General features: G+C 45.1%; 1 protein-coding gene across 2 annotated transcripts in view; it reads right to left on the bottom strand.

Annotated features, from left to right (window-relative positions):
* Positions 1-12922, bottom strand: part of Nup154 (nuclear pore complex protein Nup154) — a 265616-nt gene that overhangs the window by 37535 nt on the left and 215159 nt on the right. For both annotated transcript variants that reach the window (XM_065425126.2, XM_065425125.2), the window contains exon 8: positions 9244-9444. In XM_065425126.2, the coding sequence (XP_065281198.2) occupies positions 9244-9444 (201 nt within the window). The remainder of the gene's footprint in view (positions 1-9243; positions 9445-12922) is intronic.

Consider the following 12922-nt stretch of genomic DNA (forward strand, 5'->3'; position numbering starts at 1 on the left):
CGCTAAAAGCGACCATGTATCGCCATCTATCGCCAAGTATAAACACTGCTGCAGCCATTGGAATCCAAGACAAATCAAAGCCAAACCAGTCGAGTTGGATTGGCGTACAAAACACGTAAAAGTGTGTTCTTGTGCTGATCGGAGCTTCGCAATGCCTGGAAGTGCTATACCGCATGTTGTCCTCGGAGGGGTTGCACTCCTTTACGTCTCGCAACAAATCCAAGTCGTTTTTAGAAAAACAAAGGCGCGGAGCTACCTTGTCGGCGTGTTTGGCTGCCATTTTGCAATGATGCTCTCACTTGTTCGAGATTCCGCGAGACCGCCGCGTGGAGCTCTCTACGTGCGCAAGGAACTCACGCAAACTTTTCAGTTTCACGTACGTCCGTGAGACTCATGCAAACCCTTTGCCTTCTGCGCAGGCACACTGCTCACACGTAAGAGTTCTACTCATGAAAAGGCTTTACGTACGTGAAACTAAAACTGTCGATTAAGGCGAAAGCCTTTAATGGCTCATGCTCACGGTCGCGTCCGTCCGTGCTCTGGAATCGTGCCAACTGTGGCCTCTCTTCTGCGCAGCGCTGCAACCTCCTTCCCTCCTTAGCAACCGGCACGCCGGTGGGGGCGCAGCTGTGCATAGCAATGGTGACATCACACAGTAGCGGTGGAACGAGCGCGCGCACATCGGCAGTGGCAGCTGCAACGCCGCTCCTTCGCCAGCGTGTCGTTGCATTCGGGTGAGACACATGGCTTTGAAGCAGCTGAATGATTCCACGCCAAGCGGTTCGGGGAAGCAGCAGTAGATGCCGGATTCCCCCAACACCAAACACCAGAAGAACAAGGAGCGAATGTGCATGCGACGACTGAACATGTCACCAGCCGCGAAAGCAAGGCAGGCAGAACGGAAACGCCAACAGCGACTGATTGGATCGCCAGGTACCAAAGGCATGGAGCAGAACGGCAGCGACAGGCGATATCGCCGAACACCAAAGCGAATTAATTGGAGCGCAGGCGGCAGCAGCGTCTTGCTTTCGCCAAGCCCACTTTAGAATTTCCAAAGTGTCTTCGATAATTTTCGTATCAACCGACGCATGTCAAAAATTTATTCGTGACAACTGTTCTCTAGCACGTTGCAAAGTAATGGGACTCAGCCGGGACCAAAGAAAAATTCGTATCATCTAGAAATTCGTATTAGCCGTGATCGTATCACCGAGATTCTACTGTATATAGCTTTCATTGTTTACGAGAAAGCGTCTGATTCAGTCGAAACCTCAGCAGTCATGGAGGCATTACGAAATCAGGGAGTAGATGAGCCGTATGTAAAAATACTGGAAGATATCTATAGCGGCTCCACAGCCACCGTAGCCCTCCATATAGAAAGCAACAAACTCCCAATAAAGAAAGGCGTCAGGCAGGGAGATATGATCTCTCCAATGCTATTCACGGCATGTTTACATGAGGTATTCAGAGACCTGGATTGGGAAGAATTGGGGATAAGAGTTAATGGAGAATACCTTAGTAACTTGAGATTCACTGATGATATTGCCTTGCTTAGTAAGACAGGGGACTAAATGCAATGTATGCTGACTGACCTGGAGAGACAAAGCAGAAGGGTGAGTCTAAAAATTAATCTGCAGAAAACTAAAGTGATGTTTAACAGTCTCGGAAGAGAACAGCAGTTTACGATAGGTAGCGAGGCACTGGAAGTGGTAAGGGAATACATCTACTTAGGGCATGTAGTGACAGTGCATCGGGATCATGAGACGGAAATAATCAGAAGAATAAGAATGGGCTGGGGTGCATTTGGCAGGCATTCTCAGATCATGAACAGCAGGTTGCCATTATCCCTCAAGAGAAAAATGTATAACAGCTGTGTCTTACCAGCACTCATGTATGGGGCAGAAACCTGGAGGGTTACGAAAAAGGTTCTACTTAAATTGAGGACGACGCAACGAGCTATGGAAAGAAGAATGATGGGTATAACGTTAAGGGATAAGAAAAGAGCGGATTGGGTGAGGTAACAAACGCAAATTAATGATATCTTAGTTGAAATCAAGAAAAGGAAATGGGCATGGGCAGGACATGTAATGAGGAGGGAAGATAACCGATGGTCATTAAGGGTTATGGACTGGATTCCAAGGGAACGGAAGCATAGCAGGGGGCGGCAGAAAGTTAGGGCAGATGAGATTAAGAAGTTTGCAAAGACAACATGGCCACAATTAGTACATGACCGGGGTAGTTGGAGAAGTATGGGAGAGGCCTTTGCCCTGCAGTGGGCGTGACCAGGCTGATGATGATGATCATGATCATGATGATGATGTGAATACGACCGCCGAACGGCCTAACGCGCCTGTAGCAAGACACAGGCCAAGCATTTTGTGTCCTGCAGATGCGGCGTCGTCTACAAAGTGCCACTTTCTTGTGGACATGTGGACAATAAATTAAAAAGGCAGTATATTCCAGCTTTGAAACAGCGGCTTTGATTTAGCGTTGTAATCTGTAAAATTCACAAATCGCTGTACCCTTTTCTGAAGAAGAATAGGTGCTACATACGAAACGCACATGTGACCCCAAGATAATATACAGCAGGATAGATGGCTATGGAATATGCTAAAGTAAATTGCTTTAAGAGTGGCAGTGTTGAAGTAATAACGGCATTTATCCAGAATAAAACAAGCTTTGCTTAACTTTTTACAGAGCGATGCAATGCGAGGCTTCCAATGAAGATGCTCATCCAGTGTGAAACCAAGGTATTGATTTCAACTCACCCGCTCAAGTACGTTATGGTTTAGAGAAAGTGAATGAAATTTTTTTAGAGTTTTCCCATATTTTGTTCAATACCTTCAACAAACGAGGAAACGGACATCTGCAGTTGCCGAGAAGTGCGAGAAGCAGTCAGGGGTTTTTTAATACTATTGGGTTCCACTCTTAAAGGTGAAGCTCAAGTGTCCTCCAAGTTTTAGCAACAGTAATTGCTTAATACTGCTTCGAAAAGACTGGCGGAATGGGAGCGCAGGGCCACGAGAAATGTGGAGAGGACAAATCTTGCCGACCGGTTGGGTTGGCCGGTTCGCAGGGCGAATGGACCAATAAGCAGCGGTGCTAGCCTCGGGCAACAACAAAGTAAAAAGAAAAAGGCGAAGAGGCCGCCCCCAGAAACTAGAGGGAGAAAGCTCCGCTTGGCTCGTCAGCCTCCCTGCTGCCGCGGAATCCCAAATCCGGTGGGATCCGGGAAACCGGATCCGGTGGCGGCTCAATGGTCGCGGTACTAAAGTTCGTATCACACGGCGCAACATGGAATAGTGTTCGGAACCTCAGAATTTTGGCCCATTGTACACAATGCATTTTGGCGGGGGAATTTTACAAATTCGTATCACATCGAAATTCGTATCAGCCGGGTTCATATCACCAAGATTCTACTGTATGAAATACCTTTGACCTGCGGGAAAACCTATGTGGGCCAAACGAGTAGATGCGTGAATGACCGTACAGCTGAACATGTGCAGTCGCTGAAAGAAGGAAATGCGCATCTTTCGCAACATTGCGCAACTTGCACTACGTGTGACCGAGCGGCAGAACATTCGCCACGGAAACAATCCCTCTACTGCAAGAAGTTCTGAGAGATAAAGATTCTTTGCAGAAGCAGAGAAACAAAGGCATGCGAGGTTTTGGAAGCATTCTATATAAAGAAGACAGGAAAAAATTTTGTTTGTGATACTTCTGTGACCCTCTTCAAAAGCGAAATGTTCTATCTAGAATGGTTTGGAAAGTGATGCATTATGGTCCTTATGCACATGTCTGTGATTTTCCTCATATTTGCTGATTTTTTGGTGAATAAAGATAGATGAAGTTGGTGCTTGTCCTGTGTCGTTCTCCCTTTCGCGATTGTCATAGTTGGCACTGTTCCTTCCTAATTCAAGTATGCACCATCTAGCCCAAATGAATGTTGTCCTGGGCTGGTATTACCCACGCGGCCGCAACTACGTGACGCTGTCAGGTTAAGGAACACATGCGACACTTGTACTGGATGATCTGGGGATGCCAAGTGGCATGGCTGTCCATCGAGCTGGTGTGTTCCTGGATGCAAGGCACTAGCTGGCATCTGGCCTGATCAGAAAATGCTTCAAAAGAATTGACACCGCAAATGAGCTGGATGGCAGCGCGGACGAGCTGTTGTAAGAAGAAGCCGGCCAGTGACCAGGACGACAAGTCTGCTGATTACAATGCAGATTGAAATACAATAATAAAGCTGTCAAAGTTTTCAAATATTGGACGTGTATTTTTGCTGCAAAGCTAGGTACCCTTATGCATTTTTCAAATCATTACCGTCTTACTTTTTGATTTCTGATGTTCTCAACAATGTTCCCATAAAATTTACACTGCATAATAAACTCACCCCCAAACTTTGCTTTGGTTTCCCACAAAGAAAGAGGATTCGTCATGTGAGTACAGTTAAACCTGGATACAGTAAAATTCGATATAACGAAATTCTTGATATTATCAAGTTTTTAATTTTTCCGACTTGTCCACAGAGCACCAAGTATTTTGAACCTCATATAATGAACTGCATTTGTACAGGATTTCAATACAGCAGACTTCCATAAATTTGACCCCAGTTAATTCGATCCCAACCGAAGGTCCCGGCTGGAGCCCATTGATTTCTATGGGCCGAAACTTTCACTATTTCGATCCTAACATTGCGTTCACGGGATAATTCAAACTTGACCAGTCGGTACATGTGCCTGACCCCTAGCGTGACCCTAAAAGAGACCCCTTAAGTGGCATAGTCTGCCTCAGCAGAGCTTAGAGGACACTGAATGTGTGAACACATCATCTCTCATCAAACACACTTCACTTCACTTCACTTTTATTTCCTTAAAGACCCCTCAATGGGGGTATTACATAAGGGATGGGGTTTACAAATGTGCATTTTAATTGGTGGCCACATGAGTTCAAGGAAGAATATATTAGTATAAAGCTTATCAGCAAACGTCGTTGAACAGGTGATTTCACTTATGTGACGGGGCAAGCCGTTCCAGTCGCTTGATGATCAGCAAAAGAAGGATGCAGAGAAGGTTGTAGTTCGGCTGCGTGGACGGGTTACTTGCAAGGAATGCCCTGTATGCAGGGAATGGCGAGGGGGTGGGGCCAGCACATATGGTGCATGATGGAACGAACTGTAATAGAACTTGTGAAAGAGGATTAACGAATCAATGCGACGCCGGGATGATAGCGTGTTTAAGGCGGACTGTGTTTTAGGTAGTGATACGCTAGTGTTATAAGAATACGAAGAATGAATGAATCTTGCCGCACGAATCTGAATTCTTTTAAGTGCATTGATAAGGTAAGTTTGATGTGGTGACCAGATGGGGGATACGTATTCAATTTTCGGACGTACGAGCGTCTTGAATGCTAGTAGTTTGACGTGTTGCGGTGCGTGACGCAGATGGCGTTTTAGGAATCCCAGTGTTTGGTTAGCGGAGGCAGTAATGCGCGTTACATGAGCAGACCAGTCTAAGTCGTATGAAAGGGTGACGCCGAGGTATTTAAATGTGTCCACTTTTTCTAAGGTAGTATTAGTAATATTACACGGTGAGTATAAAGGCTGATGGCGGCGAGTGAAGCACATTACTTTACATTTATTGGCGTTAAGGGTCATTAACCAGTCGTTGCACCAGCCTTGCACATTGTCAAGGTCATTTTGTAAAATACTGTGGTCAGAGTCATTAGTAATTGTGCGGTAGATGACGCAATCATCAGCGAACATACGGACTTGAGAGGCAACATTAAGGGGAAGGTCGTTAATATAAATAGGAAAAAGTAGGGGGCCCAGAACGCTACCTTGTGGGACGCCAGAAGTTACAGGGAGGAGTGCGGAGGTGCGATTGTTGGCATGCACTGGCTGTGATCGGCTAGTGAGAAATTCGATAACCCAATTTAAGACGTCAGGGTGCAGGTTCAGTTGGGAGAGCTTGAGTATTAGGCGTTGATGAGGTAACTTATCAAATGCTTTAGCATAATCCAGAAAAATGGCATCGATTTGGGTGTTAGCATCAAGATTAACGTGTACGTCATGGACGAACATAGCAAGTTGCGTTTCGCACGAGAGACCTTTACGAAAACCATGTTGGGATGGGTGAAAGTAGTTGTCAGTGTCAAGAAAGTACATAATTTGGGTGAAAATGACGTGCTCCATTATCTTGCAGGGTACGCTGGTTAGGGAAATCGGTTTGTAGTTAAGAGGCGAGTTTTTATTACCTGGTTTGTAGATTGGAACGACCTGCCCTTCCTTCCAGGTGACGGGGATGCTACAGGAGGATAAAGACTGTGAGAAGATTAATCTAAAGTACGATGCGCAGATGAGTTTAGTATTTTTTAACAGTTTAGAATTGATGCCATTCGCCCCCGATGACAATGAGAGTTTTAGTTTTTCAATTATTGCCGTTATGCCATGTTCAGTGAATTCGATGGGTGACATAACAGATTGCACAGCTGACGGTGGTATAGGTAACAGAGCATCAGGTTCAGTGGTGAATACTGATGAAAACGCGCGGTTAAATGCATCGGCACACTCTTCTTCGGGGATTACTATATCGTTATGGTCGGCGATAGTGATAGCATTCGGTGGCTTGGGGTTTAGTAATTGCCAGAATTTCTGGGGGTTAGTGCTTAGTACACGAGGCAACATGTCATGGAAAAAGGAGTGTTTTTCACGGCGTATAGCCGAGAGATAAACTTTCTCTGCCTCGTAATATTTGTCCCAGGCCACAGCACAATTGGTTTGCTTTGCCGACTGAAAAAATCGTTTCTTCCTGTTTTCTAAAGTTGATAATTTTTTTGTGAACCAAGGTTTATTGCTGTTAGTCGGTACTGAAACAACTGGAATGTGGTTATTAGCGAGGTCGGTGACTTTTTGTTGGAAGATCGACCAATTTGCTTGAAGTGTGCGGTTGTGGAATTCATCACTGAAGGTGGGGTAGAAGGACATTACGTAGTTCGTTGTTAATGGCTTCGTAGTTGCCTTTATCGTATAGGCGTATTATTTTATTCCACGATTCTCGTTTTGGAAAGGTAAAGTTAAAGACAGTGTGGATTACTTTATGGTCGCTAACTGCCGGGAGATAGACTATCGAAGATAGGCTAGACGGATTGTTAGTTAATATGAGATCTAAAATGTTGGCCAAGTCATTCACTACGCGTGTTGGTTCTAAGACTAGCTGGGTCAAGCTGAAATTAAAGCAGACTTCGAGGAAATCATTTTCGGTTGTACTATGTGACGAAGGTGGATAGTTATCCCAATTGATATTAGGGAAATTAAAGTCTCCAAAGAGCAAAATCTGAGCGTTAGTGTATTTTTTCATTAGTACATCTAGGACGCGGTTGAGCTTGTCAGTGAAGCTAGTGTCTGCTCGCGGGGGGCGGTAGCAAACGCCAAGTAAAATAGTTTGCGGGGTTGCACGAAAGAGTAGCCATAATATTTCAAGGTCACTTGGGTTGTGAACAACGGAGCAGGGTATCGTATTACTAACGGCGATGAGCACCCTGCCGCCTCTAGAGTGCTGGCGATCGTTACGGAAGACATGGAAACCGGGTAAGTCATCCATGACCTCCGCGTCGGATACGTCAGCGGTTAGCCAGGTTTTGGTAAGTATCAACAAGTCACATCCAGATGATAAGACCAGATTAGATACAACGTCACGTTTGGAAAGGAAGCTACGTATGTCAGAATATATTGCTGAAATAGTACTGTTAGGGCGGGTAGTCGTTATCGAACGGTGTGTTGGATGACGGTGATGCAGCGATTGCTATTGGATTTCTTTTACACGTTTCGTAGTTTCGTCGTACATGTGCTTAGCAGATCCTATAAACAGAGTTTTGTAGCGTAATGAAAATGCAGCTGACTTGGTTCTTGCATAAGCCAAAAGATGTTTCTGGGCATTCTGCACAGTACGAGAGTAGTCTTCGCGAATGCTATAGTTAGTCCCTTTCAACTTGCGGCCGTTAGACAGAATTTTTTCTTTTGTTTTATAAAAAAGGAACTTTACGATTATAGGACGGTTTTGGTTATCAGAATAGCAGCCGAGATGATGCGCACGTTCAATCGCCTTAGGATGCACGGTTATGTTTAATTGGTCGGCGCAAAGCCGAATGATTTCTTCCACTGCCTGAGTGGCGGATGCAGACGCACTAGGGTAGGGGATACCGAAGAAGACAAGGTTGTTGCAGCAGGCTCGGTTTTCTGCGTCATCGATCCGCGCTTATATATCGGAGATTGCCCGTGTCATCACGGCCGCAGAAGTCTTAAATGTTTCAACCTGTCGCTGCAGGTCCTTGATGTGTTGACAATGGCTCTCGACGGCATGCATTCTTCTGTTTAGTTCAGAAATTGAATTCAGAAATCGAATTCAGACATTGAATTGAAATTTAACACTTGCGTTTAGCCTGCCCTAAGAAAATTTTCCAGTGATAACTATAGCTCACAATGTCTAACTATGATATTTAACCGATACAGAGATGCACCTTTCTTTTTCAAGAAGATTGGGCTGCAAATTGCCTGCGCGGTGCAATCTGATACAGAACCAAAAATGCTTTCAAGGCGTTTGTATGCTTTACCGCATAACACCGACGTATCGCAGACTGGTGAGCATCTCCTTACCTAGTAGTTCAGCAGTGGCTGTGCATGGCTGTCAGTGTGGTGAGCATATGCACTGTCTGCACGCGCCCCGTTTTAGTGGTACTAACCTGCCACATGTGCAAAGATGGGTGAGATAACATGGTACCGTGTGCACCATTTTCCCACACGTTTTGCATGGACGTTGTGTAATCTCAAGTTTCGGAGATGCTTTAAAGCAAAAGGTAGACGAAGCATTCATTCTTTGCGTGTAGAACGTGAGTGTGCCTGGCTTTGCATTGTACCACTGATTTGAAGATATCTTCAACAAGGCATGAAACCATATTTTTTGTCACTGACTATCAAATTAAAAAAAAAATTCTTTTTCGTTCAAATTTTTTTTCAATTACCCAATAACTCTAGTGGCCCGTTCCGTGTAAGAAAAGTGCATAGGCGACTGTACTTATTTCCATAAAAGATCGAATTTTAATATAACATAAGTTTCGATATAGCAAAGCAAGTGACCAATTCTACAGACTACATTAGATCGACGTATAACTGTATATAACATTTACTTGCCTGGTCTAAGTGTAGAGCACCTGACTGAAAGAAGAAGCATGCCCCTGCACACTGACCTGGTAGCACTCAATGCGTGCGCCATATGCTTGCCGGCCACGCTCGTCCTCGGGTCGCTCTCCCTGCCGGTAGAAGTGCAGAGCCAGCCCCTGGGGGTCCCGTTGCTTGGCTATCGAGAGGCTGAGGTCAATGACCCCTGCATGGTGACCGCAGCTGGTCAGCAGGCCACAGGCGGTGCCCAGCGGCAGCTGAGGACCCACCTGCACATCGAAGGCTCCCTTGTCATCTGGCAGCGGAACAAATAAAACCTGGCCCGAGAAGCTCACAAAGATTTTCTATGCAGTGCTTCATTCCAATGATCCATGAGAAAGGAAAGGAAAGGAAACAGTTTGCATACGGTATTATATGGTGAATTCCCAGCAGAATCAGGTGTAACAGCGTGGCTTATTGAACAAGGAAAAGAAACAAAAGAACATAAACAAGTGCTCTCCGAACTTGTGACTGCAATTATTACGACCGTAATCTGGCTGCCAGGAAAACAAGAAAGGTGGCGGGAATATTCAGCGCTCATCAACAGCACTGTGGAGCACTTGTGGAAGTGTGCTGCGAGGCAGCTTAGACTGCTCAACCTGTGAGAGTGCCTACTGGTGGTGTCATCCAAAACTCGGATGGCGTCCATCTCCCAGAAACCGTGTCGTACGTTAGGCCTGGGCCCGAAATTTGCAGTGAAGCGGAAGTCACACGCCGAGCTGCCTTCTGCTTGCCAAAGGATCTCGAGCCTTGGCCCAACAGGTAAGTGCAGCAGGTGTATGCTGAAGGCACTGACATTCTGCTACATGAAAGGCCTCCACACAAGAATTCACTCTCAAAGAAAATGTCCGCCTTCTTAATCCAAAATGAGCTTAGTATGGTTCTAGCAGATAAAGAAGGTGCATTCACTGTACTATCCTTGCACACCATTTAAATGTGCATGACAAGGCTTCTTCTGCGTTCAAATGTTGCCCTGACGCCTCCCTGTGAAAAGTAAAGGCCCGAGCAAAATAACTATGCACAAAACTTGATTTGACGAACCTGTCACAACATATGGCAGTTAAGAAAGATCAACAGGGTAATGCCATCACCTATTTCAATGATAGAGTAAAAGCAGCAGAAAAATTCTTACTGACCTGTGCCTAGAGCAGCCATGCTACCTTCATTCAAATTAGCAATGAACCAGATACGGAGACTCCTTCTATAACTACCGGTATTGATGAAGTTAGAAGGACCTTGCAAGACATGACCCGGAAACAAGCGGCAGGAGATGATGGAATAAGTCGATTTCATCAAAGATGGAGGAGATATCATGCTTGCAAAGCTTGCAGTCTTTTATACGCATTGCTTTATGTCTTGAAGTGTACCAGAGAGCTGGAACAATGCCAACATTATGCTAATCCATCAGAAGGAAAACATTAAAGAATTTTTTTCAAGTTTTTCAAGTGCAAGTGCTTTATTTTTCTTTACATAAACATTGAAGAATTATAGGCCCATTAGCTTGCTTTCAGTATTGTATAAAATATTCACCAAGATAATTTCTGTAGAATCAGGGCAACACTTCAATCAACCAAGAGAACAGGCTGGCTTCAGGAAGGGATATTCTACAATGGATCACATCCATGTCATAAATCAAGTAATTGAGAAATATGCTGAGTGCAATCAAACTCTCTATATGGCTTTCATAGATAATGAAAATACATTTGATTTTTTAGAGACACCAGCAGACATGGAAGCATTGCATAATCAAGTACAGAAGGCATACGTGAATATCTTGGGAAATATCTACAATTCCACAGCTACCTTGGTTCTCCACATGAAAAGTAGAAAATTACCCATCAAGAAATGAGTCAGGCCAAAAAACACCATCTCTCCAATGCTAGTCACTGCATGCTTAGAAGTATTTAAGCTAGTAGACTGGGAAGGCTTAGAAGTGAGGATGGTGGAAACATTGCGGTTTTTATCCCATTAACGTGTGTAAATCAAAACTGATGAAAAGCCCATCGCCAGGTGGTGTATTTACAAAAGGGGTCTATGAAAATAGATATCGCAGTTCTCTAAGCTGCACCTGTACTCCATTCCAGTAGTTTCTTGCAGCAGAGCCAACACTACATGACCTGCAAGCGCAGATTCTTGTGCAGCAAGATGTAGTGCCATAGTTCAGAACCTGCTGCACAATATAACTGGCCTGGACAAGTGGTCCTGTCGGCAAGTGTTTACCTGGAAGCTTCTCTGCAGGTCACAGCTGGGCTATATTGCGCAACTTTGCTTCATTCTTTAATAAAACATTCATTGAGACTCTATGATACTAAAAATGGAGTTCTCCACTTGTTCAAACGAGAACGTGCACAGAACAAACAAATTTAATGCAACGCTGCCATATAGACATTTTCATTTAAAAAGTACAACTAATTAATTGCTTTGACAGTAGCCAAATTCATACATGTAGTTGGCGCAGCTGCAACACCACTCCAACACTGCAACACAGCACAGAAACCAAGTTCTCCTGACAAGTGCGGCAACAGTGGAAGAACGCTGTTATTTCCATCAGGAGATATTTTTTAACAGCGCTTCGAACAATTTCGTCCTCTACAAGGCTTAAGCACTGAAGCCCTTTCTCACTCAAACTGTTCTTCACGCAGTACATCTTCACTTTAATGAGGTATTCGAAAGCGTCTTTGCACGGGACATCTGGGTCTGGCATCGGGTCGACAACATCGCCCGACACGTCTTCAGTTGCAAGCTCTGCGCTACCACGCACCGCTGCGACGATCACTTCATCTGCGCTCGCTTCCTCGCGGACGGGAAGCTCCGACTGACTGGCATTGACATATTCTTGGAAGGTGTCCGTGGTGGAAACAAACTTGCTTTCAACGAGGCCGGACCACAAGTCGTCGGTGTTGACCATCTCATCGCCAACATGGTTGCACGGCTCAACGGCGTCAAGAGCCTCTGCATTGCGCATGAAGCCTGCTACGATGAAGCACTCGCTTATTGTAGTGGCTTTTACCTGCCACCACAAAGCAGCAACCATATCAATCGCGCCCCTTAAATTCACTTTAAGAGGCTGCTGCTGAATGCTCAGCGAAACTCTTTCATAAAGTGCCTTTACGGTTGCGATGACACCCTGGTCGAGCGGCTGACATTTTGCAGCCGTGTTGGCAGGTAGAAACTAACTTGACTGCAGTCAACATTGGCTTGATGTTGTGGGCTGTGCATTTGTTGAGAATGAGCACAACCTGTTGCTTCCCTGCCACCATGTCTTCATCGAACTTGCAAAGCCAGCTTGTGAACATGTCTTGCATCCTCCACGCCTTTTTGTTGGATTTCTATGTCACTGGCAGGCACTCTCATTTTCAAAGCAACGTGGCCTCGCTGATTTTCCAATGACAAAGAGGCGGCGCTTGTTGCTTCCATCCATGTTAGTGCAGAACAACACAGTTATGTGCTCTTTTGAGGCAGTGCGGCCAGAGCAGGCTTCGCCTCTCAGCACAAAAGTGTGATTGGGAAGAAGGTTATATAAAACGCCAGCTTCGTCGGCAGCGATCTGTCCTGTGCTCTTTAGTCGTTCATCCCGTGTTGCAGTTTTTGTTTTTATTCTAAGGATATAACAAACTAGGTTCGTCTCCGAAACCAAAAAATACCCGACCGTTGCATGCCAGGTACACCACGTCAAGTACGTTGTCAAGCGACAATGGTCTTTCTCAC

This window comes from Dermacentor albipictus, chromosome 8, assembly GCF_038994185.2.
Source record: "Dermacentor albipictus isolate Rhodes 1998 colony chromosome 8, USDA_Dalb.pri_finalv2, whole genome shotgun sequence".
Classification (NCBI taxonomy): Eukaryota; Metazoa; Arthropoda; class Arachnida; order Ixodida; family Ixodidae; genus Dermacentor; species Dermacentor albipictus.